Source organism: Opisthocomus hoazin, chromosome 28 (genome assembly GCF_030867145.1).
Source record: "Opisthocomus hoazin isolate bOpiHoa1 chromosome 28, bOpiHoa1.hap1, whole genome shotgun sequence".
Taxonomy (NCBI): Eukaryota; Metazoa; Chordata; class Aves; order Opisthocomiformes; family Opisthocomidae; genus Opisthocomus; species Opisthocomus hoazin.
In genome coordinates this window covers 3,117,037-3,144,852 of record NC_134441.1, presented here as the reverse complement: position 1 = coordinate 3,144,852, position 27,816 = coordinate 3,117,037, and the positions used below count along the sequence as shown (strand labels likewise).

The 27,816-nt window shown below is 51.7% G+C and overlaps 3 protein-coding genes across 5 annotated transcripts in view; 1 reads left to right on the top strand and 2 right to left on the bottom strand.

The window, feature by feature from the left end:
* Window positions 1–3,629, bottom strand: part of TMEM230 (transmembrane protein 230) — a 43,173-nt gene extending 39,544 nt beyond the window's left edge. The window contains exons 1-3 of one of the 3 annotated variants that reach the window (XM_075444754.1): window positions 3,297–3,629; window positions 973–1,100; window positions 361–483 (exon numbers count right to left, since the gene is read on the bottom strand). In XM_075444754.1, the coding sequence (XP_075300869.1) occupies window positions 361–483; window positions 973–1,071 (222 nt within the window). In that variant the 5' untranslated portion in view covers window positions 1,072–1,100; window positions 3,297–3,629. The remainder of the gene's footprint in view (window positions 1–360; window positions 484–972; window positions 1,101–3,296) is intronic. The other 2 variants (XM_009936564.2, XM_075444753.1) reach the window with 2 other exon arrangements.
* Window positions 3,630–5,842: 2,213 nt separating this feature from the next.
* PCNA (proliferating cell nuclear antigen) lies at window positions 5,843–9,033 on the bottom strand. Its single transcript, XM_075444785.1, has 6 exons — window positions 8,753–9,033; window positions 8,257–8,354; window positions 7,793–7,860; window positions 7,423–7,617; window positions 6,977–7,100; window positions 5,843–6,413 (listed from the first exon to the last, which is right to left on the bottom strand). The coding sequence occupies exons 1-6, from the start codon at window positions 8,971–8,973 to the stop codon at window positions 6,331–6,333; spliced, it is 789 nt and encodes a 262-aa protein (XP_075300900.1). The 5' UTR covers window positions 8,974–9,033; the 3' UTR covers window positions 5,843–6,330.
* Window positions 9,034–9,733: 700 nt separating this feature from the next.
* The window catches only part of CDS2 (CDP-diacylglycerol synthase 2), a 28,582-nt gene continuing 10,499 nt past the window's right edge, over window positions 9,734–27,816 (top strand). Inside the window, exons 1-4 of the mRNA XM_075444784.1 lie at window positions 9,734–9,828; window positions 25,985–26,127; window positions 27,125–27,221; window positions 27,628–27,725. Coding sequence (XP_075300899.1) covers window positions 9,766–9,828; window positions 25,985–26,127; window positions 27,125–27,221; window positions 27,628–27,725 — 401 coding nt within the window. The 5' untranslated portion in view covers window positions 9,734–9,765. The remainder of the gene's footprint in view (window positions 9,829–25,984; window positions 26,128–27,124; window positions 27,222–27,627; window positions 27,726–27,816) is intronic.

Genomic DNA, 27,816 nt, shown 5'->3' with positions numbered 1-27,816 from the left:
CAGAAGAGTGATGGTCCCCGCATGAAGTTTTTCCAGGACAGCAAGCTGACATCTTCAGGGATGTACCACGACAATGAAACTGTCCCCCAGGCAGGACAGAGGAGCTCAGCCCTCCCCGGCAGATCTCCGATCCAGCTACGAACCTGCCCCAGACTTGCTAACTGAAGACATCAGAAGGCTCCGCTGCCAGAGGAACCGGGCTGTGAGCCAACACCAGGGAGGCAGCAGAGGGGTGACGTTACCATCTTGCTTACAGGCCTTTTGCTCTCTGAATTTCTACGCTGAACGTGACGGTTCATGGCAGGCTTTGAGGAATGGGCAAGCAAGGCAGAACTCGTACAACAAGTGTAAACTACTTACGCCTTTGCTAATGTATCCGGCCAAGAGGAGGGCTCCTATGATGATGAGGAAGGTCCCGATCATGAAGAGCACGATAGCCAGCGCAATTGCCTTGTAGGGGATTTTTGGTGGACTCTTCTTGAACTGGATGGAAAAAAAACAAACATGAAACAGCTTCACTCAGCACAGTTCCCCTCCCGCCACGGCAGAGATGCAGATCCCACGGCTAGCGGAGACAACACGGGACAGACTGCCACAGCAGCTCTGCTGGGGGCCTCTGCAGTGGGCCCTTCTGCGAGGAATCGAGGAATCCTGCCCATGGAGACCCCGCTGCCTGAGCCAGCGTTTACACCCTTTGCTTCCAGGTCCTCTGATTTTCACCTCCCTCCAAAGAAACACGTCTGACTCTGTCAAACAAACAATCTTGTTTCCAAGTTAAGCTCTATGGGCTTTCTGGAGGAGAAGGGCTGAAGCAGTGGTTGCAGCCAGCTTTGTACCTTTCGCAGACGAGGCTGCTCTGCTTGAGACCAACTAAAGAGCAGGCTCCCACGCACACGCAAAGCTACAGCAGCCCTTCCTAGGAGTTTACAGTCAGAGCAGCAGCAGAAAGAGGTTTTCTTCCCCTCTTTTTACCTGCAGGTCAATATATCCATCATCAGTGCTGGAGAGCTTGGAATATTTGACTTTGCTACTGGGGATCCCAGCAGACAGATTTGTACGTGACGGCATCATTACAAGGAAGCCTGGGCATCAGCTAGAACCTGGAAAAGAAAATAGCAACAGAAAAAAAAAAATTTAGATAAAACTGGATGATAGAGTCTGAGCGACATGGATCAAGTTTCTTAAGAGAACCAAAAGTGTCAAGCCTGTACTAATCAAAAATCGTCTTTGTTCTTTTTCAGAAATTCAATCTTTTCTAACAAATCTTGGTATTTAAGCCTAAAATACAAAAGCATGGATATAGCTGCAACAGGGTTTGCCAATATCTGAAAGCAAAGTCAGGCTATGGTAGAGTTTGTATTTAAAACAAGATAGAAATTCCAGAATAACATACAATATACTAAGTCAGCTCTCATTTCTCAAGGAGGTGACACTTCCAGCAGGGAGATGTCTGAGGTCCAGCTGCTTCTAAACAGGGACACCAGCAAATAAACCCAAACCAGAACTAAACAAAGCAGTTTTTCAACCGGCCGGATATTTTGCAACAGAACCATTTTGCACAAACCCCCCCACTGGAACCCAGAATGAAATGGAGCCATCGTTCCCGAGCCAGCTCAAGTCATGATTCAGAGGGGACGGAGCAGTTGGGGGATGAGGTCACCAAAGAGCCAGCAAGGAGCTAAAAAGCACAGGTCACTTCTCTGTCCATCTGCGAGGGAGGTAGCCTTCCGGGGAGAGCTTTCTTTAGCTACGCCAGAGCCGTACCCTGCAATTTCACCACGACGGGAAGCCAAGCCCCATGGTTTTGCTGCCAGCAGTGACAGTCCCGGGGAGAGGGGCAGAGCCAGCTTGCTCCCACGCCTTGGAGCTCAGCTTCTCAGGAGCTGAAGCCTGGATCCAACACACCCCTAACTCACTGCAGAGCCCTTTAACAGGGCCTGGCAACTCTTCCCAGCAGGAGCCACGCGTTGGGTGTCTGCTCACCCACACCCTGCAGCTCCAAGCTCCGATTCCCAGAAGCAAGGCAGCAAACAGGCTTCCCACACTTCCCAACGTCGACAGCTTTATTTATTAGCTGAGAAAGAGCAAAATAAAGAAAACCAGAGTGCGTATCCCAACTGTTCCAACAGAAAGAGACAAAGACGCTTTTGCCATAACGGTATTTGGCATCTACGGTAATAGCATCTCCTCAAAATATTTGGCCTCCACTTGAACTGAAATCCTTTGTCTCCCTCTTGCTAATTGCTGGCACATTCCCTTGCCATCAGAGGTTTGTTTCTCCTGCAGGAAATTTGACTTTTATAACAAACCCCAAACCCTCTGATCTTGAAACCCCACAGCTGTACCTTTAACTTTTTGGGGGTTTTTTGTAGCAAAACCCAAGCACAGACAAAACATTTCTAGCCCCATCGGAAACAGAGATATCGCCCACCTACAGGGTGGTGACACTCTCCTCCTCAGCTTTCAGGTCACAGCTCTCCACCAGCCCCACAGCCTCGCTCATGCCCCCAAGATCTATGTGCACCAGGAGAAGCAGCCAAAAGAAATCAGCACAGCTGAAACATGTCAGAATTCCTGACTCTGCCTCATTTTACTCTCAAGTACCACAGGACTTCTGACTACTGTCCCATTAGTTACCAGGCTGTTCCTAGTGGCTTCCTAAGAATTATTTCCAATTCACACCCGCCCTTCCAACACCTTGCTTACCAACAAGGAAGAGGCTGTTCAGGACAAACACACACAAAAAACCACGCTCAGACCTCACAGTCAAGTCCACTAAGCTTCACTCTCCTTGTGCTCTACATTGGTTCAACGTCAGACACAAGCTCTGTACTGTACTCTTTAAGAGGCACATAAATGGTGAATCACGCTTGTAATTCGAGTTTTCTAATCTGTCACGCTACAGGCGTGTTTTAAACACAGTCGGGACCTGCGCTGCCTGAGGAAAGCTTCCAGGGCAGAGCGCAGGCTCCCAAGGAGAGCTTGCCAGTAAGCACAAACATTGCACTTCAAGTTAAATCCTGTTTATCCCCTAAATAAGAGCAATACATTTTTCTGCTCTGCGCAGGAGCGAAGGAAGGAAGGAAGGGGTATGTTGTTTCTCTCCCTTTCGGGAGCTCAAACCCCCCATCCAACACAACACACACAGCCGATCCCCCTCCTCCAGCCCCAAAATGGTTTCTCTGCTGCTAAACAGGAAGTTCCCAACGCCTCTGTGAGCTCCCGCAGAAGCGCAGGCTGCACACCCCGCCTCACACAGCCTCGAAACGCAAAGAAAACCACGCAAAGACTGGTACCTTCTACTCGCGCTGCTGGCCAAACCCATCTCTCCCACTGCCGCTTCTCTTCCGCGCTGCCCCGGCCGCAGAACAACCCAGGAAGTTTATGGCCGATGGCCGTCATTTCCTTCCAGGTTATGGCAGAGGCCTCTTGCTGGCTCAGCTCCGCCGGGTTTATTTCCAGCCTCACGCTCCGCACTGGCAGCTGGAATCCCTGCGTCCTCGGCAGGCTGACGCCGACCACGTCCTGGTCACCCAGACCCACCGGAGGGGACCTGTCCTTTCAGGGATGGTTTATGAAACAGCACCTTCACCCACATCCCCCCAGCACATGATTTAAAATAAAGCTGATTTTCTAAAGGAAGATCGGGGCATAATTAAACTGTCACACACACACAAAGTATGAGACACACAAGCTACAGCCAGAAAATTATTTCTAGCACCCGGAACAAGATTAACAGATCAGATGAAGCGCAGCTGGGGATCCGCTTCCTCCGGCTGCTGCAACGGAGGAAACTGCAGGAATTGCTGTGGTTCCAGTTCCCAGTCCTTAACAAAATACACACTGGGTTTAGAGCCTGAAAAGCCTAATCTCTAAGTTTCAAAGAGTTCTTACCCCCCCCCCCCCCCTTCTGATTTCTTTTCTCCTTTGTAAGGAAGTCTAAGTACACAAACTTCAAAAGCTGACTCTCAAACTTGGAGTAACACACACAGCACTTACTAAGCCTTCCCAGCCTTTTTCTTTGTTGGATTTGCGGTTTTTTTTTGGTTGTGGTTTTCTTTTTTACAGGAACATCTTAGTTTGAGCATTTGGGTAGGGCAATGACAAAGCAAACATTCAGCTTCTTTACGGATTTACCCAGAAAGTGGACACCACACAAGTCAAAACACAAGTGCATAGATGCATATGTTAAAGGATGTTTCTTACAACATGAGGCTACTCAGTTTGGTTATTAAGCTGTAAAAATAAGCACTGCAAGCATTTGGCTTATTTCTAACAATGCTTTTATGAGTAGAACAGCACAAATAGGAGTTCAGCAATCCCCCCCAACAGCAAGGGGCTGCACCAAAAGGAACTTGCTTCAATCGCTAGCCCAGCTTCACACACATCATTGAAAACCAGAATCCTTCCCTGTTTCCACTCCAGGAACCTTTGACTCTGCTGCAGCATCTGTCTTCCAGCTGTACTCGTGGGCAGCACAACAGCAATCCAACCTGAGAAGCACCACATTTGGAGGGAAAGAAGCCTCCTGGTTACCCGAGGTGTCCACTACTACTGCTCTGGGCAATTCTGCCAAGGGCAACAGCTCCACAATTGCTGCAAAACTTCAGGGCAGCTGGGTCAGATATTGCTTTCGAGATACTTTCTTAAAGGTCCTGAATTCATCAGCAAGCTAAGTTCAAGAGAGTACTCTTGAGACAAGAGAGACAGCTCAGTATTGGAGCTGAAGAAAACCAGAGTCTAAACCATCTCTACTACTAAAGCAATGCTACGACCAGTGACATAGCAAAGGCAGGGGCGGTAACAAATCCCATCCCCCAGTTTTGAGCAGGGGACAGGTTCTCATCACACTGGTAGCCACATCATTCTGACACAGCAGAATTTGTTTCTTCATCAGTACTGCCACCTTGTGACATTGTTAAACCAGTTGGGTTTTCCAAGTGTGAAGTCTGCGGGCAGTTTACACTCAAGATACTTAGTATTGCCGACTTGTGGCAAGTACAGAGCCTCCCAAGAAACAGGTATACCCACGGCACCTCAGAGCCTGCAAGTACTACTCACCATGCAGCACTGATCGAGCCAACCGAGTTGTTTTTGGGCGTTTCTTCATTCGTGACCAAGTGGAGTCACTTGGATTCCAGACAGAGGGCAAGGATTTATGCCAAGCTGGGTACCAATACCATAAGCAAAATAAAAAACTCCACTAGATGCCTGAAACAATTTTTAAGTCCTGTTTTTCATGATCAAACCTTCAGGGTGAAACATGCTGTAAACCTTTTATCTTCATCAACAACAAATATGACCACAAATACCCTCGATTAAGAGGAATTGCTGGTGGCACAGATGAGTGCACTACTCTGGTCAGAGGTGTGTAAGGCCTGGGACAAAGGCACCGCACAAACACAACACGCAGACAGGCCTGTGAGGAGTAGCTTAGCATCAGTAACCCAGAAACAGAACCAAAGCCAGGAAGGGTTCACACAGCTCGCTGTCAGAGCAAGGAACTCCCATCACAGCTACACCGCAGCACGTGCCTACACTCAGACCCTGAGCAACAGCCACAGAACAGCCCCTGCTGCAGGCACCGCTGGCACCAGCCAAAGCTAATGCATGTTAAGGAAAGCCCGTTTCACAAACCTCCTCTGCTTCAAGGACACAGCACCACAGGCCATTTAGTTATTCATACTGTAACCACACCCCTCCATTGCAACACATCTCAATAATCACAGCAGAAGCCGGTATCTCTAATGCAAAGGCACAAGCTTGCCTGTTGCAGTTCCTTTGAGAAAGGATCTAGGGTATATTAGCATAGTTTGACAAAGCATCGACTCATCCATCCACATTTAAACAGGATAAAACCCATGAAATTATATTCTTTATTTCCATTTTCCATGTTTCAGTTAGAATACCAGCTTCAAAAATAAATGGAAGTACAGTCAGATCAACTCATGGCACAACTGAACAGCAACCCTAGTCAGCTACAGGTCCACAGGTGAAACTCTAAGAAACAGCATCTTTACTCAAGCCAAACATTGTGCCCCTTCTCCAACACAATCTGAAAGGAGTAAGACATTTCACCTTAAGACAGCATCTAAGAGCTTACTGGAAGTACAGGAATAGACTAGAAAAAACAAAACTTCCTATTTTCAATGACAGCAGTATAACAAAATAGTAAGTTGAAAAATATTTACAAAGATATCTACACCACATGCCTAACAGTGCTCATACGATGCTCCAACGCACTGAAATCGCTAACACCGCCATTTCCTTCTCCAAGTCTGTTGCCTTCTCCCAAGCGCTGACCAGATCTCCTCCTCAGTCCTACTCCAATTAAGAGCCTTCTTGCTGGTCTTCGATCTTCGGAGCCAGGTAGTATTTTAAGTGTCCCATATCAGCAATCTTGTACTCCACAACTGGGGAAAAAAAAAAGCAGCATTCAAAAGGTTCTTCAGAAAAAACTTAGGGCTACGAAGATGACGGGACTGGAGCATCTCTCCTACAAGGAAAGGCTGAGGGAGCTGGGCTTGTTCAGCCTGGAGAAGAGAAGGCTGAGAGGGGACCTTAGAAATGCCTCTAAATATCTGCAGGGTGGGGGTCAGGAGGACGGGGCCAGACTCTTTCCAGTGGTGCCCAGCGACAGGACAAGGGGCAACGGGCACAAACTGAAGCAGAGGAAGCTCCAGCTGAACCAGAGGAAGAACCTGACTTTGAGGGTGACAGAGCTCTGGAACAGGCTGCCCAGGGAAGCTGTGGAGTCTCCTTCTCTGGAGATATTCAAGACCTGCCTGGACATAGCCCTGAGCAGCCTGCTCTGGGTGAGCCTGCTTTGGCAGGGGGTTGGACTGGGTGAGCTCCAGAGGGCCCTGCCAACCCCCCACCATGCTGGGGTTCTGCGATTCAGAAAAGCCATTCAGTCAAGAGTTCATAACACAGCAGCATTCTACAAGAATTTTCAGGGAGAGCTGCTTCTACTCACCAAGAGGAACATCCGCAGACATGCTGAGCGTCACTGTAGGTGACAGGGGAGTGGCTTTGGTAAAAAAGTTCAGGTACCTCAGAGCAAAGGTCAATTGGACTGGCTCATTCATCTCTATTGTAACCTAGAAAACCATCAGCCAGATCAGACCTCAATAAATGCAAGGAGTCCCCCCTCAAGCCTCTCAAATAATTCATCATTACAGCCCATGACACCTCATGCCAAGGCAGCCACATCTGCTCCCCACCCTGTTCTGCTGAGCACTGCTTGTAGGCCCCAGCAGTAAGAGCCTAAAGCTGGCAATGATCTGCTGACTCTTATCTATAAACCAGAGAAACAGATGCCCCCATCACCCAGCTTTAGCCCCCAGCAGGCCAGAGGATTAGTCATAGTAGTAGGAACCTCAACACTGAAGGCACCACAGTAACCACGAAGGCTTAACTTACAGCTTCTTCTTCTTTATCCACGTTACTGGTCTGCGACAGCTTGATGTTTCCATTTCCCAGCTCTCCGTTAGCTGAGAATTTCACACCATCTTTCGCACAGGAGATGACAACTGCATCGCCGATGTGGCTGAGGTCCCTGCAGATGCGTGCGAACTCAGCAGAAGGCATTTTCACTACACAGCTATACTCTTGCTCCTGTGAAGGAAGTGTCACAATTAAACTTCTATCAAGAAGCCTGGTGTAGTCACTACACTTGAGTTTGTCTTTCCAAGGAAGTTACATCCCAAGCTCAGCCTCTAAATCTGATGTGAGCATGGGAAAATGTCTGTATCAAAGAGACAGCGCAGCTGTCACTCAAGCCATTACTCACTGGAATTCCAAGCTGCTCCACATCCAGGTCCATTAGCTTCATCTCATAATCAGAAACTTTTTCCTGATCTAAAGAAACAAAGCATAGTTTGACCGAGTGTTTCCAAGAAGTTATCATCCTGAATTTAACTTTTGTCCCTTTCCCTCCTCCACTTTAATTATGATCTGCCGCGTTTAGTTAGAGCTACAAATCTGAAAGCGACCCAAACAGACTTTTATAGGTTGTAAGAGGACAGCAACCTGCTAAGGGCTTCTGTTTGTGGCCTGAGGAGTTCTTTCTTTTGCCAATAAAGTATTTATGGAGGTTGCTAAGCTTACATCTCCAGGCTGTTTTTAGAGTTTAAGCCCCAGCTGCCCCACCCCATTTCTGATTTCCTCACACTTGTCTCCCCCCGTCACCCGCACGGTTATCCAGACCCTCAAACCCCTCCCAACAGCAAACCAGCCCCCAGCCCCAGCACTCACTGGGCGCCTCAAACACCAGAGCCAGCGTGTCCGCGTTGTCTTCCGCGCGCAGGGTGATGATGTCTTCGTTCCCGGCGCACTTCAGGATTTTGGACATGCTGGGGATGGGGGGGGGAACGAGAGGCGGGGTCACCCACCGGGCCGCGGCCCCCGGAGCCCGGCGCCATGGCTGCTGCTCCCCCCCCCCCCCCCCCGCTCCCACCTCAGCCTTTCCCGCCACGGCGCGCCGGCAGTGACGTCAGCGCCGCCGGCGGGCCCCGCGCGCGCCGCGAAAAACGGCGCGAGAGCTCTGAAGAGAATGGGGGAAGGGTTCATAACGGTCCCCAACAGCCCCCCCCCCCCCGGGCCCGCTCCCCGGGGACCCCCAGGGGACAGGCAGCTGCCCCCCCCCCCGCGGCCCCTCTTCCCGCCTCCCCGGGGCCCGCGGTCCCCACAGCGCCTCAGGCCCGGGCCCGCCGCCCCACCCCAGCGCCCGGAGAGGCCCCGCCGCCGGCACCTGGCGAGGTTGACGCCCATGGCGATGTTGCGGTCGCAGCGGTAGGTGTCGAAGCCCTCGGAGCGCAGCGTGAGCTGCACCAGGGAGACGTGCGAGGAGTCCATGCTCTGCAGGCTGATGCCACCCGAGCCCAGGTCCCAGCAGGCCTCGGTGATGAGGTCCTTCAGGGCCTCCAGCACACGCTTGAGCACCGAGCCCTGCACCAGCCGCGCCTCGAACATCCTGGCGGCAGCACCGAGCGACACCAGCGACAGAACCAGGCAGCGCCACTACCCGCGACCCGCCAAGAGCCCCTTTTATACCCTCCTCCGCCCCGCCCACCGCCGCGTCGCAGCCAATCGCCAGCGGCCCTCCCCTCCCTCGGCGAAACCCTATCTACGCTCAAATGAGCGCGCATCCCACTCTCCGACCAATCCCGACGCCGCTCGTCCCCTTAATCCTGCCCCCTCGTCCGGCGGGAGCCAATCACCACGCGAGTTGCACACTCCTCCCCCCACCGGGGCGGGAGCCCGCGTCCCGCCTCGCTGTGCGGCGATGGCCGCCGGGGCCTAGAGGGTGGCGGCCCCGGCTGGGCCGCGCTCGCCCCGCGCGCCAGCTGAGCTGGGGGGAGGGGGGTCTCTGATCCCTGCAGCCACGGGAAGTGCCTGCCCGTACGGACAGCTCGGCGCGCCTCTCCGGTTCCTGACAGGAACCCCGGGCCTGCGTGAAAACCGGCGCCAGTCCCCTCTTTAAGACAAATCCCTGACGATAACGCGGGCTCCCCTGTCGCGACGCGGCTTCCCGCCCTCCGCCCCTCCGCCGGTAGCTACGCACTTGCGCCCACCCATCATGGCGCCGGCGGGCTCACATCCGGGTACACCTGGGAGGAGCCAGGCTTGGGCGAAACCCCGCCCCCGCGGCCATCCCGCTCCGCCGATTGGGCGGCTGGGGGGGGCGCCCTGCCCCTCTCCCACCCCCTGGTGGCGGCAGAGCCGCGGCGGCGGCGGAGCGGCGGCGGCGGGCGCGGGGCCGGGATGAGCGAGCTGCGGCAGCGGCTCGGCCGGGAGCCCGGCGGGGCGAGGGACCCCGAGGAGAAGGTGCGGGGCGGTGCGGACCGGGGAGCAGGCCGGGGATCGGCGCGGGAGGGGGGGGCAGTGGGGCGCGGGGCCTGCGGCGGGCCGGCTGCGCGGCCTGCAGACCGCGGGGGGACCCTCCGCCTGCACCGGAGCCGCTGCCGCGACCCTCCGTGCACCCCTCCGGGGCCCGTCGCTCCGTTTAGTTGCCCTCACCCCTCTTTGACAGCCCCCAAACCCCCAAAAACCCCCCAAACCGGGCCGTGAACGGGCAAAGCCCGGCCCCGGAGGAGTCTCTGGCCGTGGAGGCACAGCCGGTCCCGGATCCCGCCTTGTCGGAGCGTGGAGAGCTGGGCGTAAACTGGTTTTCTGGGGCAGGAGTGCGGAGATCTGGGCGTAAACTGGTTTTCTGGGGTGGCTCAAGTCGGGGTTACAAATCCCCACGGGTTCCCTTAGTATCCCTTTAGTATCTCCTAAGCCACCGCTGAGTAAGCGCCCGTCCCGGCAGCGGGTGCGTGGGCTCTGTCAGTAGCTCCACGAGGTTGAACGGTTGCGTTTCTCCGAAGAAGAGCCGTGGAAAGAAAACCCGACTCTTGTTTTCCTGCGACGTCTCTCCCGCTCCGAACCCGAGCCCGGTTGGATGCTCCGCGCTTGGCGGTCGCGCCCTGAGGCGTGTTGTCACTCATGTCGCCTTCGCTCCCGCGCCTCCCCGAAGAGGGAAGGACCGAGAGGAATAAGCCGTCGAGAAAAACTTTGTGAATAATGTGTGCGGGGTGACAGAGGGCGAGAAGCGGAGGGGAGAGCGGTTCCCCACTGCGCGGGTGTTCAACGCGCGTGTCTGGAGAGCGGCCCCGTCCTCGCCCGTTCGCCCTGCGCAACGTCCTGTGGATGCTTCCCCTGCTGATGCGTGAAGTGCGCAGTTCCGAGGAGCGTGAAATCATCAGGCCAAATGTCTTTTGCAATTGAAATGTCGCATTTCGTCCTGTTTTGAGTGGCGGTTTAACACCTGCCAGGAGCTGTGCAGTCGGGTTTGGGGGAGCGTTATTGTTCTGATGGGATTGGAGACCGGGCCAGAAAGCGCTGACCGCGTCGAGAATGCGTTGCCTTGATCTGGAGCTGAAGCTTCTGCCTTTTTCGTAGCTTGCGTGGAGCCGCCTGACGTCCAGACGTACTGACCTCTATTCAGAGAGCAGTAAGATGGCTCCTGTTCCATTGTCGTCGGGCACAGGGCAAAGCTGTTATCCTTTAGATAAAGACGTTTGTCTCAGCTGGAGTTTACTTTGCAGCGGAAAATCTTCAGGGACTTTTATATCCCAGAACTTTTGTGGGAGCTGGAAGGCGTCCCTCAGCAGCCTGGGAGGAGTGGCACTAACCGGTATGCAAACAAACTCCCTCGGCCACGCTGCGGCCTTGCTGTAGCCGCCTGTGATGCCTTCCTAAGGAAGGTCAGAGGGCCGCTATTTGGAGAGCAATCTTATCATCTCCAGACAAGTATGCTTTTTGCACAGAATGAGCCTTCTGAAGGGTTCCTCTAATATTACCTTGGAGTCAATGACTTGAAGGGTCCTTACGAGAGAGAGGGAACATTTGTGTCGTACTGCTCATCCCAAAGCAGCTCAAATGAATTGCAAGAGAAAAAAAGGAAAAGAAAAGATGTTTCCAGGCAGTGAAGAACAGCTCCTCTGAGCTGCCGAACGTCTCTTAACGATAGAAAGCAGTTACGGCAGGCAGAGAATTTCCCCAAACTGTGAAAATCAAGGCTGGTAGGAGGTTACCTGGTAACAGGAACCCTGCCATTAGTAAAACCCTGCAGCGTTGTGCTTTCCGTGGTGGCAGACCTCAGCGGCAGATTTTTCTTTCCTCCCCTGAGACCAAGCCGTTGTGTTTTTAGTGCTGGGGAAATACCCGGCGGAGCTTGGGACTAAGATCAGTGTAAAGGCCAACGCAGGCTTGCTGCTGCGCGTCCCGTTTATCGGTGGCCGTATCCTGCCCGGTGCGTTGCCTGCAGGGACTGCTGCCGAGAGGGGAGATTCCCGTTTCTGCTTTGTCATTCAGTTGGCCTTGCCAAGAAAAATAGTTTAGCAGTGCCTATTGTATTCGACAGAAGCCCTCGTGTCTGCTGAAAAGAGCTCTCAGCATATTAAAAGAACCGAGTTAAAATGAGACGGAAACGTCGAGGCTGGTTTTAAGATTAGACCCAGAAAGTTGTGTTTTGTGCTTGTTCCCACTTTGCTGTTTTGATAAGGGAAAGCGAGAGGCTGGTTTCACTTTCTGGTCCTCTAACCCTTGCACAGTGTCGCAGCTTTGATGTTTTCCTCCCCACGGGCGCAGGGCAGTGCTCAGAGCTGAAACTCTGCTGCCTCCGTTGAGACCCTTGTGGCAGAACGTTTGAAAATTGATTTTTGTTAAAACTGTTGTGCGACACACAGTCTTCGTCTCGAAGGGAACAAGGCAACATCTGTTTACTCTGATCAGCGAACTCGCCGTGATCTCTCCAGTAAACAAACAGGGAAGCTTGCCCTGATCTTGTTTGTGCTTGGTACCCGTTTTCTTAGCCCAAAGGACTTAGATGCTGTTAACTGGTGCTGTTAGTGTGTAGCTACCTGAGATGAGATGATTGAAACAAGCTCTGGTTTCTTGTTACCTTACAGATCCCATTCTCCCTTGGTCTTCCTAGACTCGTTCCTTTACTTTCTAGAGTTGTTCATTATCTAAAACCAGAGATTAGTGCTTTCTCTCCTGTGTTATGTGCATCCCGGTAAGTCACATTTTCTCTTCCAGCTTCCAAAGAGAACAGGACAAGTGCAAAGGAAAATTGTCTCGCGATGCGTGCGGAGCTCCTGAACGCTTCTGCTGGTTTAGTGGGATTTGAAGTTTGTTTCTCAGTAGCAGTTTGGACTCTGCGTGGCTCAACAGTGGGGACAGAGGGTTTTTTCCTTTTCCGTCCTCTTTTACCAGGACGTGGCACTAGTGGTTGACTGAAATCAGGGATGGGGCTCAGAGATCCCATGGCCTGGTCCCTAAATGGGTCTATTTAGAGGCAGGCTTACCTGGGCTGCAGATCCCACCGCTGCGGTTGCTTGTGGCTTTGTCGACCGATCCCTTTGTCGCTGGCAGCCAGTGTCTCGCTGGAAAATACCGTCCCTTTTAAGAGAGGTGGCAGCTGCAACAGCAAATGGAAGCAGTCCCTGCAGCGTTCGGCACCTCGTTGCACCCACAGCAGCTGGGCCTGCTCCTTCCATATGGGAACAGGGGTGACGGTGACTGCAGGAGCCTTGCTTCGCTGAGACGAGGCCTTGAAGAGCAGGCGTGAAGTGTGCAAGGCTGGAATGTTTCTGGGCTGACGAAGGGTTCGATGGTGAGGACTCTTGTTCTTTCCAGCCCCGTTTTGCAGCGGGCTGACAATGTGACTTTTTGTCTGGCTACATGTGTATCACATGGTACAAAAAGTGAAAGAATCTGGCTTCCAAGGCACGTGATTTCTTGTGCTTCCAGGCATTTTGCAAGACTTCCCTAGTGATCTAAAGCGCTTTGAAGATGCTGAGCTGAGTAAGTGCCGGGTATTTGAACACTGGTGCTGACAATCACAGAATCCCAGGATGGTCGGGGTTGGCAGGGCCCTCTGTCATCACCCAGTCCAACCCCCTGCCCAAGCAGGGTCACCCAGAGCAGGCTGCACAGCACCGCGTCCAGGCGGGGCTGGAATATCTCCAGAGAAGGAGACTCCACAGCCTCCCTGGGCAGCCTGGGCCAGGGCTCCGGCACCCTCAGAGGGAAGAAGTTCTTCCTCGGGTTCAGCTGCAGCTTCCTCTGCTTCAGTTTGTGCCCGTTGCCCCTTGTCCTGTTGCTGGGCACCACTGAACAGAGTCTGGCCCCGTCCTCCTGACACCCACCCTGCAGATATTTGTAGGCATTTCTAAGGTCCCCTCTCAGGCTTCTCTTCTCCAGGCTGAACAAGCCCAGCTCCCTCAGCCTCTCCTCGTAGGAGAGATGCTCCAGTCCCCTCCTCATCCTCGCAGCCCTTCACTGGACTCTCTCCAGCAGCTCCTCATCTTTCTTGAAGTGTGGAGCCCAGAACTGTACAGAGTACTCCAGATGGGGCCTCACTAGGGCAGTGTAGAGGGGAAGAAGAACCTCCCTCGACCCTTAGGTCTACTTGGGAGGGTGAAGGGTAGGTGTGAACGGCTGCCTGGTGTGTGCTGGAAGGGATGCAGCAGCTCTGATTTTGATGTTCAGCTTAGGAGAGGGTGCAGGACGTAGAGAAATAACAGTGCAGGCGCTCTGAAGGTTCAGGCAATTTCAAATCTTGTTACTTCCCAGGTCACAGGAGACCTCCTGGTCGTTGGGAGCTTGTGATGACAAGATGAGGTTCTTGTAGGACTAGACTCACTAAACCAGTGCAGTGATGCCTCTCTTCATCTTCATCCACAATTAAGAGAGGCAGAAGTACAAGTCTGCTTCCAGAACCCCCCCAAAGGCTTATTTTTTTAATAGCTCTTACTATTATTTTAGGCAGGATACCAAACATCAGTTTGCTGCCTGCTTCTGAAGCGTGAGATGCATTTATTCTTGATAGATGGTAGCAATCTCAGGTCTGAGGTGAGAATACATTTCAGCCTTCCTTGCTGTTTGGTGCCCAGCTTTACGTGTGCCTGCCGACGGGAGTGCAGTGTTGTCTGTTATTGCTAATTGCGGCAGTGAGAAATTGGAGTGATTGCATTTCTAACGGAGCTCATTCTAACCGGCTGTCAAATTTAATACCTTTGCCAGGTTCTGGCCTGCCCTGGAGCTGATGGAAGGGTGGCAGGCTGCTCGTCATTTCCTTTGGATGGTGTTGGACTTGACTGCTACTCCTTCTTGCAAAGTGCGCAGGCTCTCCGTTGAAGTGCCTCTTTCCTTGCTCATTTGTGGCGATGCCGGAGAATTTTGATCCCGGGAAGATTTTGTCATTTTAAGGGTTGGATGACTCCGCCATTCCTCCCCAGTCTGCACGGAGCCGTGCGCAGCACTCGTGCATGATGGAGTGAGCGCGGAGACTCTCAATGCTCAGGTTAAACCCCCCAGGCGCACACTGCTGTTGTGTTACTCAACCCTTTGGATAGTTCAGAGCTGGCTTCTGGTTCCTATCCTTATTTAATGACTAGATGATTTATTTCTGTCTGGTCTGGAGGGCTACAGAAGAGTGTCTCTCTTGGCAGTATCTGAAAGTGGCCGTTACCTCCAGGCAGATGGCTGACCTGTTTTCTGAAGTGTTCCTGCTGGGTCTTAGCGGCTCTGGGAGCTTCTTAGCGAGTTCCCTCTTGCCGCTCCAGCGGTCTGGCCTCGCTCCCCATCGCGTCTTGTTGTGCAGAATAAGGTCAGTGTAGCTCAGGGTGACGGTGGGAGCCCGTGGCACATCCGCGGCTCCTGATGGATATTCTGCTGTCTTTGAGCAGGTTGCAGGTTGAGGTCCGGGCTCTTGCTCAGCGCTCAGATGAGCTGTTGTGTACGCAATCGGTGTCTCCGCTCGCGCTTCCAAAGCCGTGCGCTCGCAGTGATACGCGGCGGGTGATTCTTGTGAATGGAGGGGTGCTCGGTGCTGAGAAGAGGGAAGCTGTGATGAGGCATTTGTGTTTCTCTTCCCAGCAGGGAGAAAAACAAAGGACTCCCTGTCAACCGCGTGCCACACGTTAGGTGGCAAGAAAACCATTTTCCCCTCCTGCCTGCTTTCGATGAGCAGTGATGTGTACCAGGGGTAGGCCACCCTTGGAGATAAAACCCTTAGGAAACCAGCGTATGTGAAGATGCAGTTTCCAAGTAAATCCGTATTTCCTTTCTGAAAGAAAAGAATGCTGCCACTTTTCTTTGTGTTGGCCAGGACGCATCTGCAGGACTTTGGGGCAGAAAATTCTTACTGTGCCTGTCAGTAGCTCAGTTGTTTTCCCCCAAGATGTGGTCTGTGTTAGCCTGTGTCCCTCCTGGTGATCTGCTTCACTGGAGTTTTCTCTGATCTGTGTTTTCCAGGATTATAAAAGGACCATGAAGATTCATAGATTTCTCTTTAGAACAAGTCATGTGATAATCTGTGGGTTTATGACGATAGCTGTGACCTCAGAAAACTACTGATTTGGGTTCGTCAGGGTTACATCTAAACATACCGGTCCAAGTCCTGCATGGCTGCTTTCCTGGATTAGTTCAAATAAAGCCAGTGGGACTGATCACAGAATCACAGAATCACACAATGTTTGGGGTTGGCAGGGCCCTCTGTGGGTCACCCAGTCCAACCCCCATGCTGAAGCAGGGTCACCTACAGCAGGAGGCAGAGGACCTTGTCCAGGCAGGTCTTGAATATCTCCAGAGACGGAGACTCCACAGCCTCCCTGGGCAGCCTGGGCCAGGGCTCCGTCACCCTCAGAGGGAAGAAGTTCTTCCTCGGGTTCAGCTGGAGCTTCCTCTGCTTCAGTTTGTGCCCATTGCCCCTTGTCCTGTCGCTGGGCACCACTGGAAAGAGTTTGGCCCCATCCTCCTGACACCCACCCTGTAGATATTTGTAAGCATAAATTAGGTCCCCTCTCAGCCTTCTCTTCTCCAGGCTGAACAAGCCCAGCTCCCTCAGCCTCTCCTCATAGGAGAGATGCTCCAATCCCCTCCTCATCCTCGCAGCCCTTCACTGGACTCTCTCCAGCAGCTCCTCATCTTTCTTGAACTGGGGAGCCCAGAACTGTACAGAGTACTCCAGATGGGGCCTCACTAGGGCAGTGTAGAGGGGAAGAAGAACCTCCCTCGACCCTTAGGTCTACTTGGGAGGGTGAAGGGTAGGTGTGAACGGCTGCCTGGTGTGTGCTGGAAGGGATGCAGCAGCTCTGATTTTGATGTTCGGCTTAGGAGAGGGTGCAGGACGTAGAGAAATAACAGTGCAGGCGCTCTGAAGGTTCAGGCAATTTCAAATCTTGTTACTTCCCAGGTCACAGGAGACCTCCTGGTCGTTGGGAGCTTGTGATGACAAGATGAGGTTCTTGTAGGACTAGACTCACTAAACCAGTGCAGTGATGCCTCTCTTCATCTTCATCCACAATTAAGAGAGGCAGAAGTACAAGTCTGCTTCCAGAACCCCCCCAAAGGCTTATTTTTTTAATAGCTCTTACTATTATTTTAGGAAGGATACCAAATATCAGTTTGCTGCCTGCTTCTGAAGCGTGAGATGCATTTATTCTTGATAGATGGTAGCAATCTCAGGTCTGAGGTGAGAATACATTTCAGCCTTCCTTGCTGTTTGGTGCCCAGCTTTACGTGTGCCTGCCGACGGGAGTGCAGTGTTGTCTGTTATTGCTAATCGCAGCAGTGAGAAATTGGAGTGATTGCATTTCTAGTGGAGCTCATTCTAACCAGCTGTCAAATTTAATACCTTTGCCAGGTTCTGGCCTGCCCTGGAGCTGATGGAAGGGTGGCAGGCTGCTCGTCATTTCCTTTGGATGGTGTTGGACTTGACTGCCACTCCTTCTTGCAAAGTGCGCAGGCTCTCCGTTGAAGTGCCTCTTTCCTTGCTCATTTGTGGCGATGCCGGAGAATTTTGATCCCGGGAAGATTTTGTCATTTTAAGGGTTGGATGACTCCGCCATTCCTCCCCAGTCTGCACGGAGCCGTGCGCAGCACTCGTGCATGATGGAGTGAGCGCGGAGACTCTCAATGCTCAGGTTAAACCCCCCAGGCGCACACTGCTGTTGTGTTACTCAACCCTTTGGATAGTTCAGAGCTGGCTTCTGGTTCCTATCCTTATTTAATGACTAGATGATTTATTTCTGACTGGTCTGGAGGGCTACAGAAGAGTGTCTCTCTTGGCAGTATCTGAAAGTGGCCGTTACCTCCAGGCAGATGGCTGACCTGTTTTCTGAAGTGTTCCTGCTGGGTCTTAGCGGCTCTGGGAGCTTCTTAGCGAGTTCCCTCTTGCCGCTCCAGCGGTCTGGCCTCGCTCCCCATCGCGTCTTGTTGTGCAGAATAAGGTCAGTGTAGCTCAGGGTGACGGCGGGAGCCCGTGGCACATCCGCGGCTCCTGACGGATATTCTGCTGTCTTTGAGCAGGTTGCAGGTTGAGGTCCGGGCTCTTGCTCAGCGCTCAGTCGAGCTGTTGTGTACGCAATTGGTGTCTCCGCTCGCGCTTCCAAAGCCGTGTGCTCGCAGTGATACGCGGCGGGTGATTCTTGTGAATGGAGGGGTGCTCGGTGCTGAGAAGAGGGAAGCTGTGATGAGGCATTTGTGTTTCTCTTCCCAGCAGGGAGAAAAACAAAGGACTCCCTGTCAACCGCGTGCCACACGTTAGGTGGCAAGAAAACCATTTTCCCCTCCTGCCTGCTTTCGATGAGCAGTGATGTGTACCAGGGGTAGGCTACCCTTGGAGATAAAACCCTTAGGAAACCAGCGTATGTGAAGATGCAGTTTCCAAGTAAATCCGTATTTCCTTTCTGAAAGAAAAGAATGCTGCCACTTTTCTTTGTGTTGGCCAGGACGCATCTGCAGGACTTTGGGGCAGAAAATTCTTACTGTGCCTGTCAGTAGCTCAGTTGTTTTCCCCCAAGATGTGGTCTGTGTTAGCCTGTGTCCCTCCTGGTGATCTGCTTCACTGGAGTTTTCTCTGATCTGTGTTTTCCAGGATTATAAAAGGACCATGAAGATTCATAGATTTCTCTTTAGAACAAGTCATGTGATAATCTGTGGGTTTATGACGATAGCTGTGACCTCAGAAAACTACTGATTTGGGTTCGTCAGGGTTACATCTAAACATACCGGTCCAAGTCCTGCATGGCTGCTTTCCTGGATTAGTTCAAATAAAGCCAGTGGGACTGATCACAGAATCACAGAATCACACAATGTTTGGGGTTGGCAGGGCCCTCTGTGGGTCACCCAGTCCAACCCCCATGCTGAAGCAGGGTCACCTACAGCAGGAGGCAGAGGACCTTGTCCAGGCAGGTCTTGAATATCTCCAGAGACGGAGACTCCACAGCCTCCCTGGGCAGCCTGGGCCAGGGCTCCGTCACCCTCAGAGGGAAGAAGTTCTTCCTCGGGTTCAGCTGGAGCTTCCTCTGCTTCAGTTTGTGCCCATTGCCCCTTGTCCTGTCGCTGGGCACCACTGGAAAGAGTTTGGCCCCATCCTCCTGACACCCACCCTGTAGATATTTGTAAGCATAAATTAGGTCCCCTCTCAGCCTTCTCTTCTCCAGGCTGAACAAGCCCAGCTCCCTCAGCCTCTCCTCGTAGGAGAGATGCTCCAGTCCCCTCACCATCCTCGTAGCCCTCTGCTGGACACTCTCCAGCGGAGAGATCGGTGGAGAAATGTGAACAAGGTTGTGGTACCACCTTATAGTCAGCAAATTAAATAGACTGCTAAGATTTATTTGTGATTAGGTTTTGGAAAAATACGTATAACACCAGAGGAACTGAGGGTCAGAAGCCATCGGCCTTGGCGTGATGCAAGCTCTCATTTGGGATGACAAAAATAGACTTTTCCTGCACTAACCTTCCGATGCAAACAGCGTACCCGTTGCTGCAGAGCTGTTTGTTCTCTCTTTCATCCCTCACAGCTCTTCCAAATAACAACAGATTGAAATGTCTGTGCAGAGCCGTGCAGATGCAGCTCCACGCTGGGGCAGCTGCTTTCAGGCACCGATTCCGAGAGGCGCTTAGGAGCTTTGCTTTCTTGTTTCTGTACCTGTTTGTCCGTCTCTGCAGGGACAACAAAGTCTGCTAGTTCAGTAAATGCCACGATAGCAGAGGGATGCCAGTTAGATCCAGGAGAACCCAGCACTGAAGCCCATCTCCAAAACATCTCCATCACGTGTTGCAGAGGGGGAGGCAGGTTCCTTTCTTAGCAGTAGGAAATTCTGGGGGAATGCCAGAACCAGCAACCTATTTTTGTGCTCTTTTGTGTACAGTAGCTTCTCGAAAGGACTTGGAGCCTGATGCATCTACCTTCTTGATTTCCTGGAATAAACAGACACCAGAGTGGGTGCTGGGCTGGGGGCCAGGCAGAGGATTAGCTTGTGCCGGGTGAATCACAGGGATACGCGACTTTGCGTGAATCATGTTTGCTGACACCGAGGTCAGGCTGTGGTATCAGCCTGTCGTTCTGCTAAATGCAAACTGCGCGTACCTCCGATCGCATCTCGCCGGCGAGCTGAGCTTGCTCGGGTTCAAAACAGAGCGGGCGGCTTCGGGAACATGAGATCGCCATGGGAGTTCTCTTAGTTTTTTCGGCCACTATGCGAAACATTTATGCTTTCGGCGATGTTATCTGCTAACGGTCTCCATTTTTAGGCATGCCCGAATTTCTGTGCATGCTTTCAAGTGGAATATGTTTTTTTGGGATGGGGAAGGGAGTCCCATATAGACATAGATGAAAACTGACCTTTGTTTTTTGAGACAACAAATCAAGCAGACACCAGTAGATGCCAGCTTGGTGGGATATCTTGATGGAGGGACTCGAGAAATGTGACTTTAATTGCCCCGCAGATAACTTCACAGCCCAAGAAGTTCAAGCACTTAAGCCTAGACCAGCACCAGGACGTCAGCTACTTTGTGCCCACTTGCAAAAAAACAGTGCTTTTGGGGGACCTTAGTACAAATCAAGCCTGGACACTTGTTTGCTTCTTCCTTCTAGTGTTAATGGCCTCCAAACTTCTCTCTCTTGTTTCACCCTTCTGAGCTTGTAAACCTCTAAATGAGAATATCCTATAATTAAGGAGTAATGGGAGGGATTTTTGCCTTGATGCCATCTTGAGGACAGAGGTCTTGGTGGGTCTGTCGGGGTGGGTTTGGCTGGGGCACGGCAGCCGTCGGAGATGGGCAGGTGCTGTGTAGGTGAAGCCGTGAAGAAGGGGAGAGGGGAACGGAGCAGACAGCTTTCCCGGACGTAGGAAGTAAAACCACTTTTGAAAAACATTGAGTTTTTCATAACTGAGGCCGCTGGGTTTATTTCCATTAGACTAATTGTATTGGCCTTGATCCTGCAGATGTGCTCAGAGGTGAGAACAGCAGAGGCTTTAGTGCAGTTGGTCCCTGTTGTTTTAGCTGTCAATTTTATTGCCTGAAAAAGCAACTGTATTTTTCTCTTTAGCAGTGTATTAGCATTTTCCGTCACTGCTTTTTGTTAAAATCTGGCAAGAAGTCTAAGTAATCCAGTGCCTTGCTTCAAGAAGGGTGCACAAATAATGGGATTTTGTGAACTAATTTAATCTACCAGCACTGAATACTTAACTGTATCACTGTATTGGGCAGAAAATTTTTGGTAGCTGACTTGTTTCTATGACAACTGAGATCATGTCATGGATACTTGTGCGAAAAAACTGAGTGCTCATAGGTTCGCTGTGAGAAAGCCGTTTAAAATGTGAGCACAAATTTCTTACCACATGCTTGCAGGAGTTGAGTTGTTTAAAGGAAGCTAAGACCATTTCTCCGTGTATCTTTCTTTAGGGTGATAAAATACTTGTTCACAAACGTTGCTTAGATCTGCTGATTTCACAAATGTAACAAGCAAGGAGGCATCTGGCTTTTTTCCTCCCGTCTGCTCTGGTTCATCAGTGAAGAGAAACAGCCCTCGCAGAGATCACTGGGTTTTACTCTTTCTTCTCATCTTGACTCGTGTAGAAATGAATGACTTTTAGAATAAAATGTACGTTTGCTATCTTGACTTTATTCCTGCATTACTTACTCCCTTGATTCGTTAAGAAGCCTTCAACATTGAGATGATAAATTGAAGCAGGAGCGCTGGGCTTGCCTACGGTGCTGGACAGGCAGATTTGCACAAAAAAGAGCCCTTCAATTTAATAACTCCATGTTGGTAACAAAAGCCAATAAAAGCTACTGCATCTGATTGCTTTTTAATAGACTTAATGCTTACCCTGTAAAAGAAACAGAAAAGTAAAGCCAGCTTCCAAGGTAACTGGAGGGAAAGTTTGCTTTGCTCTTGCTAATGGGTTTTAATTGTTTCCCGGCTCTGCATCGTGCACGCAGATTTCTGACATCCTGGCACACGTTTGCACTGAGTGCTTTGCCCTGCTCCTGCCTGGGAGGAGAGAGGCAGAGGGAATACCAGCGACTGAACTAACAGGAAAAATTGGCGAGGGAGAGGTGGGGTAAGAGAATATGGAATAAAGAAAGAGAGACAGCTGTGTCCCAGTGCGGGAGCACCAGTGGCCAGTGGTGGGGTTGCTGGAAGGTGGCAGGGCTGTGGTTACGTGTGGCTGGGCAGCATCTGGTTCATGGAGACCCTGGTGCAAGGTGGAAGCTTTTAGGTACCAGTGTCGTGCTGTGTTAGCTGCGGCCTCAAAGGCACAGTCGGTTCAGGCCTGCTCAGATGTATGTGAGGATCAGCCTGCGGCTGAAGAGCTTTGATTTTAGGAAGAACCTAAACAATCACCGAAAAAAGGCAGAAAAAAGGTCCATGGAAGGGTAAAGGGTTGAGTACACAGTCCTGTGGCTGGGAAAGGAGACAAGTCACGATTTCTGATTAACTTACTGCAAATCCGAGTCTCTGCAGGCTTTTGTGTCGAGGGCAGAAATAGGAGAAAACGGCACAGAAGAGGGATCAGAAATGTGTTTCTTGAGGGAGCAGCAGAATTGATGACAGAATACCTTCTATTAGACCCAGCTTCCCTGAAACGCTGTTTCTGCTGGCACTGCGGGACACTGTGCTTGCAGCCTGTGGCTTAGCACAGCCCCAGCCCGCCCCTTGCAGTCACAAGCTCTTTGCAGAAGCCCTGACTCTGTAATGAGCTTAAATTTTCACTGGCGATGGCCGTCGGCGAGCGTCGCTGACTGTCGTCCGTGCTGGTTTGCACTCTCTGCTTGCTGCTGCAGGCTGCTTTGCGGAGAGCTTTGCTATCTGATGATTGTCCTTCGGGGTTGGGGATCTGTCTGGCTTGGCTGGAGGACGAGCGAGATGGCAGTGGAAACGTGCGGGAGGGTGTTACCAAGGCAATGCCACAGCTGGATTAAGTAGCCCAGACCAGGGTGCATCACGCTCAGGCTTAAACAAGTTATTTAGCACCCCGCTCAGCTGCTTAAACTGGTGATTTGTAGGCTGATGGTTGCAATTTGCATGAAAGGTTTAAAAATAGTGTTGATTACTGAGTCCTCTCCATAGCCTATATCTGGCACAGTGTCCTATATAGTCTCAACACTCCATTGCAGAGAGAGATCGAAGTAGAGAGAAGAGCTGATTCCCGACACTGTTCGGTTGTTTTCTAAATGAAGATGTTAAAATGTATGTTAGTCCTCACTTTGACTGGTGATTTCTTCCATCAGAGAAAATGTTTCTTTCCACCTCCCATCAGGCTTAAATTGAGCAAGCGAGGCACGTGGCAGGAAGGAGTCCTACATTTAACGTTGAACCCTAACAACATCCCTTTATCTTGGCGAACGTCTCGATCGCCTGCTTTGTGCTCTCTGGAAGTAACGTGGCAGCGTTTGTTGGAGCTGTGGGTGTTGCGTGTCCGTTGCACAACCTCTCCTATTCCCGCTGCTGAGGATGAAGTGGGGAACAGCGGGACGCGCGTGCCGTCGGACTGAGCCCGTGAGGCTTTGCTCCTGCTCCTGGAGACCAAACCGCTGTGCATCAGGAGGGTTGGTTCGGTTTGGCATTGCACTGGAATCGGTGGGTGAGGTAACTGGTGATGTGGTTTGCATCAATTAGCTGCGCTGTCCATGTCAGTGCAAGAAATCATCGCCTGGGCTATGGCAGAGAGCGGGGTTGCCCATTCCAGCAGCTGTTAGATTAGCTCGGTTGCAACATCAGATTCCTCTGCCTCTCGAGATACGAGGTTGCTTTCATCGTTCATGTTCTTGGCCAGGAGCGGAAGGGAGGAACACGTCAGTGCTCTTTGACTTTCTTTTGGTCTCTGAGCACTTTGCGAAACTTCTGCTCCTTTGGGCTACAGGCAAGGAATGATTTGCCTGCTTTGCACTTAGCCCTGCAATGTTAGTGCTTTGGGGAATAAAAGGCCGGGATGCTGGCTTGGATCTGCGTCCTCGCTGCAGTGCTTGGTCCTTTTATCGCACGGCTGGCGAGCCTGGGACTTGCATGAGATGATGGGTATTCGGACGGCGGTAGAAATCTGCTTGAGGTTTTTGGTTTTAGCCTGTACAGATGATGGTGGGTGCCCTAAGTACCTAAGCACTTCCTTGCCCATTTGGTTTGAATCAATCACATTAGCTTTTCTTTTCTAGAAATGTGCAACAAGAGAAGAAAAGCCCCCATTTCCTAAATGTAATCTAGAAGACCAGAGGAAGAAACTGAGTTTGGTCAGGCTGGAGGTGATGGTTTTCTCTGTTATTTAGATTGCTCACAGGGGAGTTGTGCAAGGAATCCTTTCCTTGGAGAAAGCACGGAGAAAGCACTGAAGTAGGTAGCATAGACTGGAGCTGAACACGTGCACTGATTGCCCAAAACCTGCTCGAGAGCAGGGCCCCTGCCCTGTGCTGTGCTATAGGATGCCATGCTCATTGTCTTTAGGAGTTTTATCATTTTATTTTTATCAGTCTTTTTGCCTGCTGCCATTTGCAGCTGCCTTATGGATTGGATCCTTTGTGTGTTCCCAGCTAAATGGCACTAAATCTCTCTGAAGTCTGAGGGACGAGTGGATGTTACAGGTCAGTTAAAAACCAGCCGAAGACAAAGCCAAGTTGCATTTCTTTGCCAGCTCTCCAAACCCACGTGAGTGCTGGCAGAGGTGTTTAGTTTTGCTTTCCTCTTCCTTCCCAGTTGGTGGGAATGGAAAGGAGCGAGCAGGGAGCAAGGTGAGGAAGAGGCGACGCAGGGTGCGACCGGTGCGATGGCCGGCGGTGCTTCGCTCGGCCCCGGAAGTCATCTCTGACAACACCGTCGTATTTTTAGCCGCCTCCACCTGCCGTTGCCTAGCTGTCCTTTTCTGTTTTAAGAACCTGGCCTGCAGCCATTGATACATTAGGGCTTGGGGAGTAATTATCTTTTCCTAAATAAGGGAGCTACTCAAGTTTTACTGCTCCCGTGAACTACAAATACCCCTCGATTTGGTTACACCAAGCCAGTCCCAGCAGATGGCTGTTTTGGTGGGGGTTCCCCCTCTCCGAGCGCGGGGCAGCACTGCCTGGGAGCCCAAAGGGATGAAGTAGCTTTGTTTGCAGAGCTCCCAGCATTTGTCAGCTTGGCTGCCTCCTTGTTTTTCCTGCAAACACGCTCGGTTTTCTGGGAGTTTTAAAATAGCCCGTGGTCTGAGGCCAAATGCGTGGGCTCTGCCCTGCCTGATGCGATGCACGAGCGCTCCCCAGGGACTGGTATTTTCCTTCCTTGCTTCAAGGACTGAGGAGCAGAATGAAGCTCTGCCGCTGAAATGAGGGGCAAAACGTGGAAGTTTGGGTTCATCCTCTATTCAGGAGCAGGACTGGAGGAAAAACTGCCACTGGGGAGAGGGCACAGGACTGCCTGGGAGCCAGGAGGTCGTTTGTAATCCTTTTTCCACCGCTGGCCTATTGCAGAGCCCTCAGCAACCTCCTGATTCCCCCGTATTTATTCACGCCCTAAATACAGGACTTTGCTCTGAGCTAAGTGCTGCAGCAGTACAAGGGGCAGCGAAAGCACGTGTGTTTCTTTCCAGTACCTCGGGTTTCTGCTGTGGCCAGAGAGGATGGCTGGGCCCCAGCGATAAGCCGTGCTCTTCTTCTTCAGCTGTTTGAGGATGGGCTGGGTGGTATTTTTAGTGCCCGCATGTAAAGTCAGCACTTGAAAAGTCTGTCTGGAAGCCTTGAGCCTGGCTGTTCGGAGGCCTTTCTTGCTGTCTAACTTGGGCAATGCTGCATACTTGGAGACCTGCCTGGGGATTGGGAGACCTTGTAAAAATTCCTGCTAACAAGCCTGTGTCCCTTGAGCACTTCCTGCACTTGGAGACACTTATTAATCCACTGCGAGGCATCTTTTACTGTTCAGAGGGAACAGAACCTTTTCTATAGCTGCTGCTGAGACCGATGAAGAGTAAAGTCCATCGTGCAAGTCACCTGAAACACTTGATGTCATTTCTCTTGGGTATAACCCCATGTAATACCCAGAATACTTTCTTCTTCTCTTTCTCTCATTTATGCAGAAGCAGAGTGGTGGTAGGTGTTGCGTCCAGTTGGCTGGGCTGAGCTTCTTCAAAGAGCGCCAGCACCGTGCCTAGTAAAGCTCTTTAACTTGCAGGAGTCAGAGTCTGAGAACAAGCTGGATGGAGAGACAGCATCAGACAGCGAAAGCAAATCTGAATTTGGAGGATCGCCCGCGGTGCCGACGTCGGATGACACTCCCGAGGTCCTGAACAGAGCTCTCTCCAACCTCTCCTCAAGGTAGCACTCACTGAGCGTTGTTCCCCTCTGCTGCCAGGGCCCCTGCTCCTTCACTGCAGCTTTCCCAGCCCCGGCAGCGTGGCGGTGGCTGCTGGAAGCTGAACAAGAAGCGCTGCGCTCTCCCTCCCTGGTGCGCGAGCAGGAAGGTGCCCGCGAGGCCACAGGAAACAGAAGATGATGGTGATGGTAGCGGGGAGAGCAGCGTGCGGCTCTCGGGGCTGCTGTGCGTGGGAGAGGAGCGCTAGCAGAGGAGGGCTGCGGGAGGGGTGCCTCGCTGCTGGCTCGGTCTTGGCAGGTGAAAAGAGGCCTGGGTGGGGCAGAAGACGTTGCGTTTAGCTTTGACAGCACTCTCAGGAAAGACTTCAACTGCGGTGGTTTTTAACCACTAGTGTGACCTATTTCTGCAGGAACGCATGAGAAAAGCACGCAGATAAGGACAAGATTAAGAACAAACTAGGAACGTTCTCTACAGACTGCTTTGGGGGGAAAGCATCTTATTCCTGTCACGAGAGAAAGTGTCTCTCCTGGCTGTGCTCTGAGGATGGGAGAGGCTCAAGGCAGGGTCTGTTAGAGAGCAGCAAGGGTACAACGTGCCAGGGCCCACGTCTCCTCTCGAAAAGAAGTGCAGAGAGGGTCAATGGTCCCCATTTTATTTGAATTTATCATGCATCTTGTCCAAGGTGTGGGAAACCTGTAGCGGAACAGGAACACATGCTCTCCTGTCCCGTTCCAGTGCCCTTGGAGATGCTCTGCACCCGGCTAATGCTCTCTGCCTTCACTGAGGCTCATAGCGGGGAGGACTGAGCTGAGCTGTAGCCTTGCAGCTGCTGCAACCAGGCCTTCATCAGTGGATCAAGGTCTCTTCACAGTGCAGAAAGGAAGCTTGGGGTTTCCAGGGCTCAGTTTCCTTCCTGTGCTACGCAAAGAGCAAAAGTGCTGTCCTGCTTCCTTGCTTTGTTTTGACTTTCTCTAACGCCTGTCCTTCTTTATGGCCTAGATGGAAGAATTGGTGGGTAAGAGGCATCCTCACGCTGGCAATGATCACCTTCTTCTTCATCATCATCTACCTGGGACCCATGGTCTTAATGACGATAGTAAGTGCTCCAGAGGGATGCCCTGACGTTCACAGTGACAGGGGGAAGGTTGCTGGGACCATTGCTGGGGTGGGCAGCTCAGAGCCTCATATTTTAGAGGTCCTTACTCAGCTTGCCGGATTTTCCTCTCTGTGGAGGAAACTGGGAAAGAATCTGTGACCGCATGCCCTGGCAGTCAGCATTTGACTACAGTTGAAACTAATACAAGGGGTCGTTAGAAACCTGGAGAGGAAAGGGGAGGGAAGAACAACATGGTGAGCTTCCCATGCTGGATTAGGAGACTCCTGCCAGATTGATAGTAACTGCTGAAGTACCTTTTGCTCTGCCCCTGCATGTTTTTTTTCTTCTTGAGGAAAGAGATGTTTAACCAACATGCCTTACAGCTTCCGCATGTCTTTTTGTGCAGGTGATGTGTGTCCAGATCAAATGTTTCCACGAGATTATCACTATTGGCTATAACGTGTACCACTCGTACGACCTGCCCTGGTTCAGGACGCTCAGCTGGTGAGTAAGGGGGCTGCTCCCCTCCCCAGTCTTGTGTGCAGCGGTAACGCTTCGTCTCATCGCAGACAGGCAGCAAGGGGATCGTCTGGCC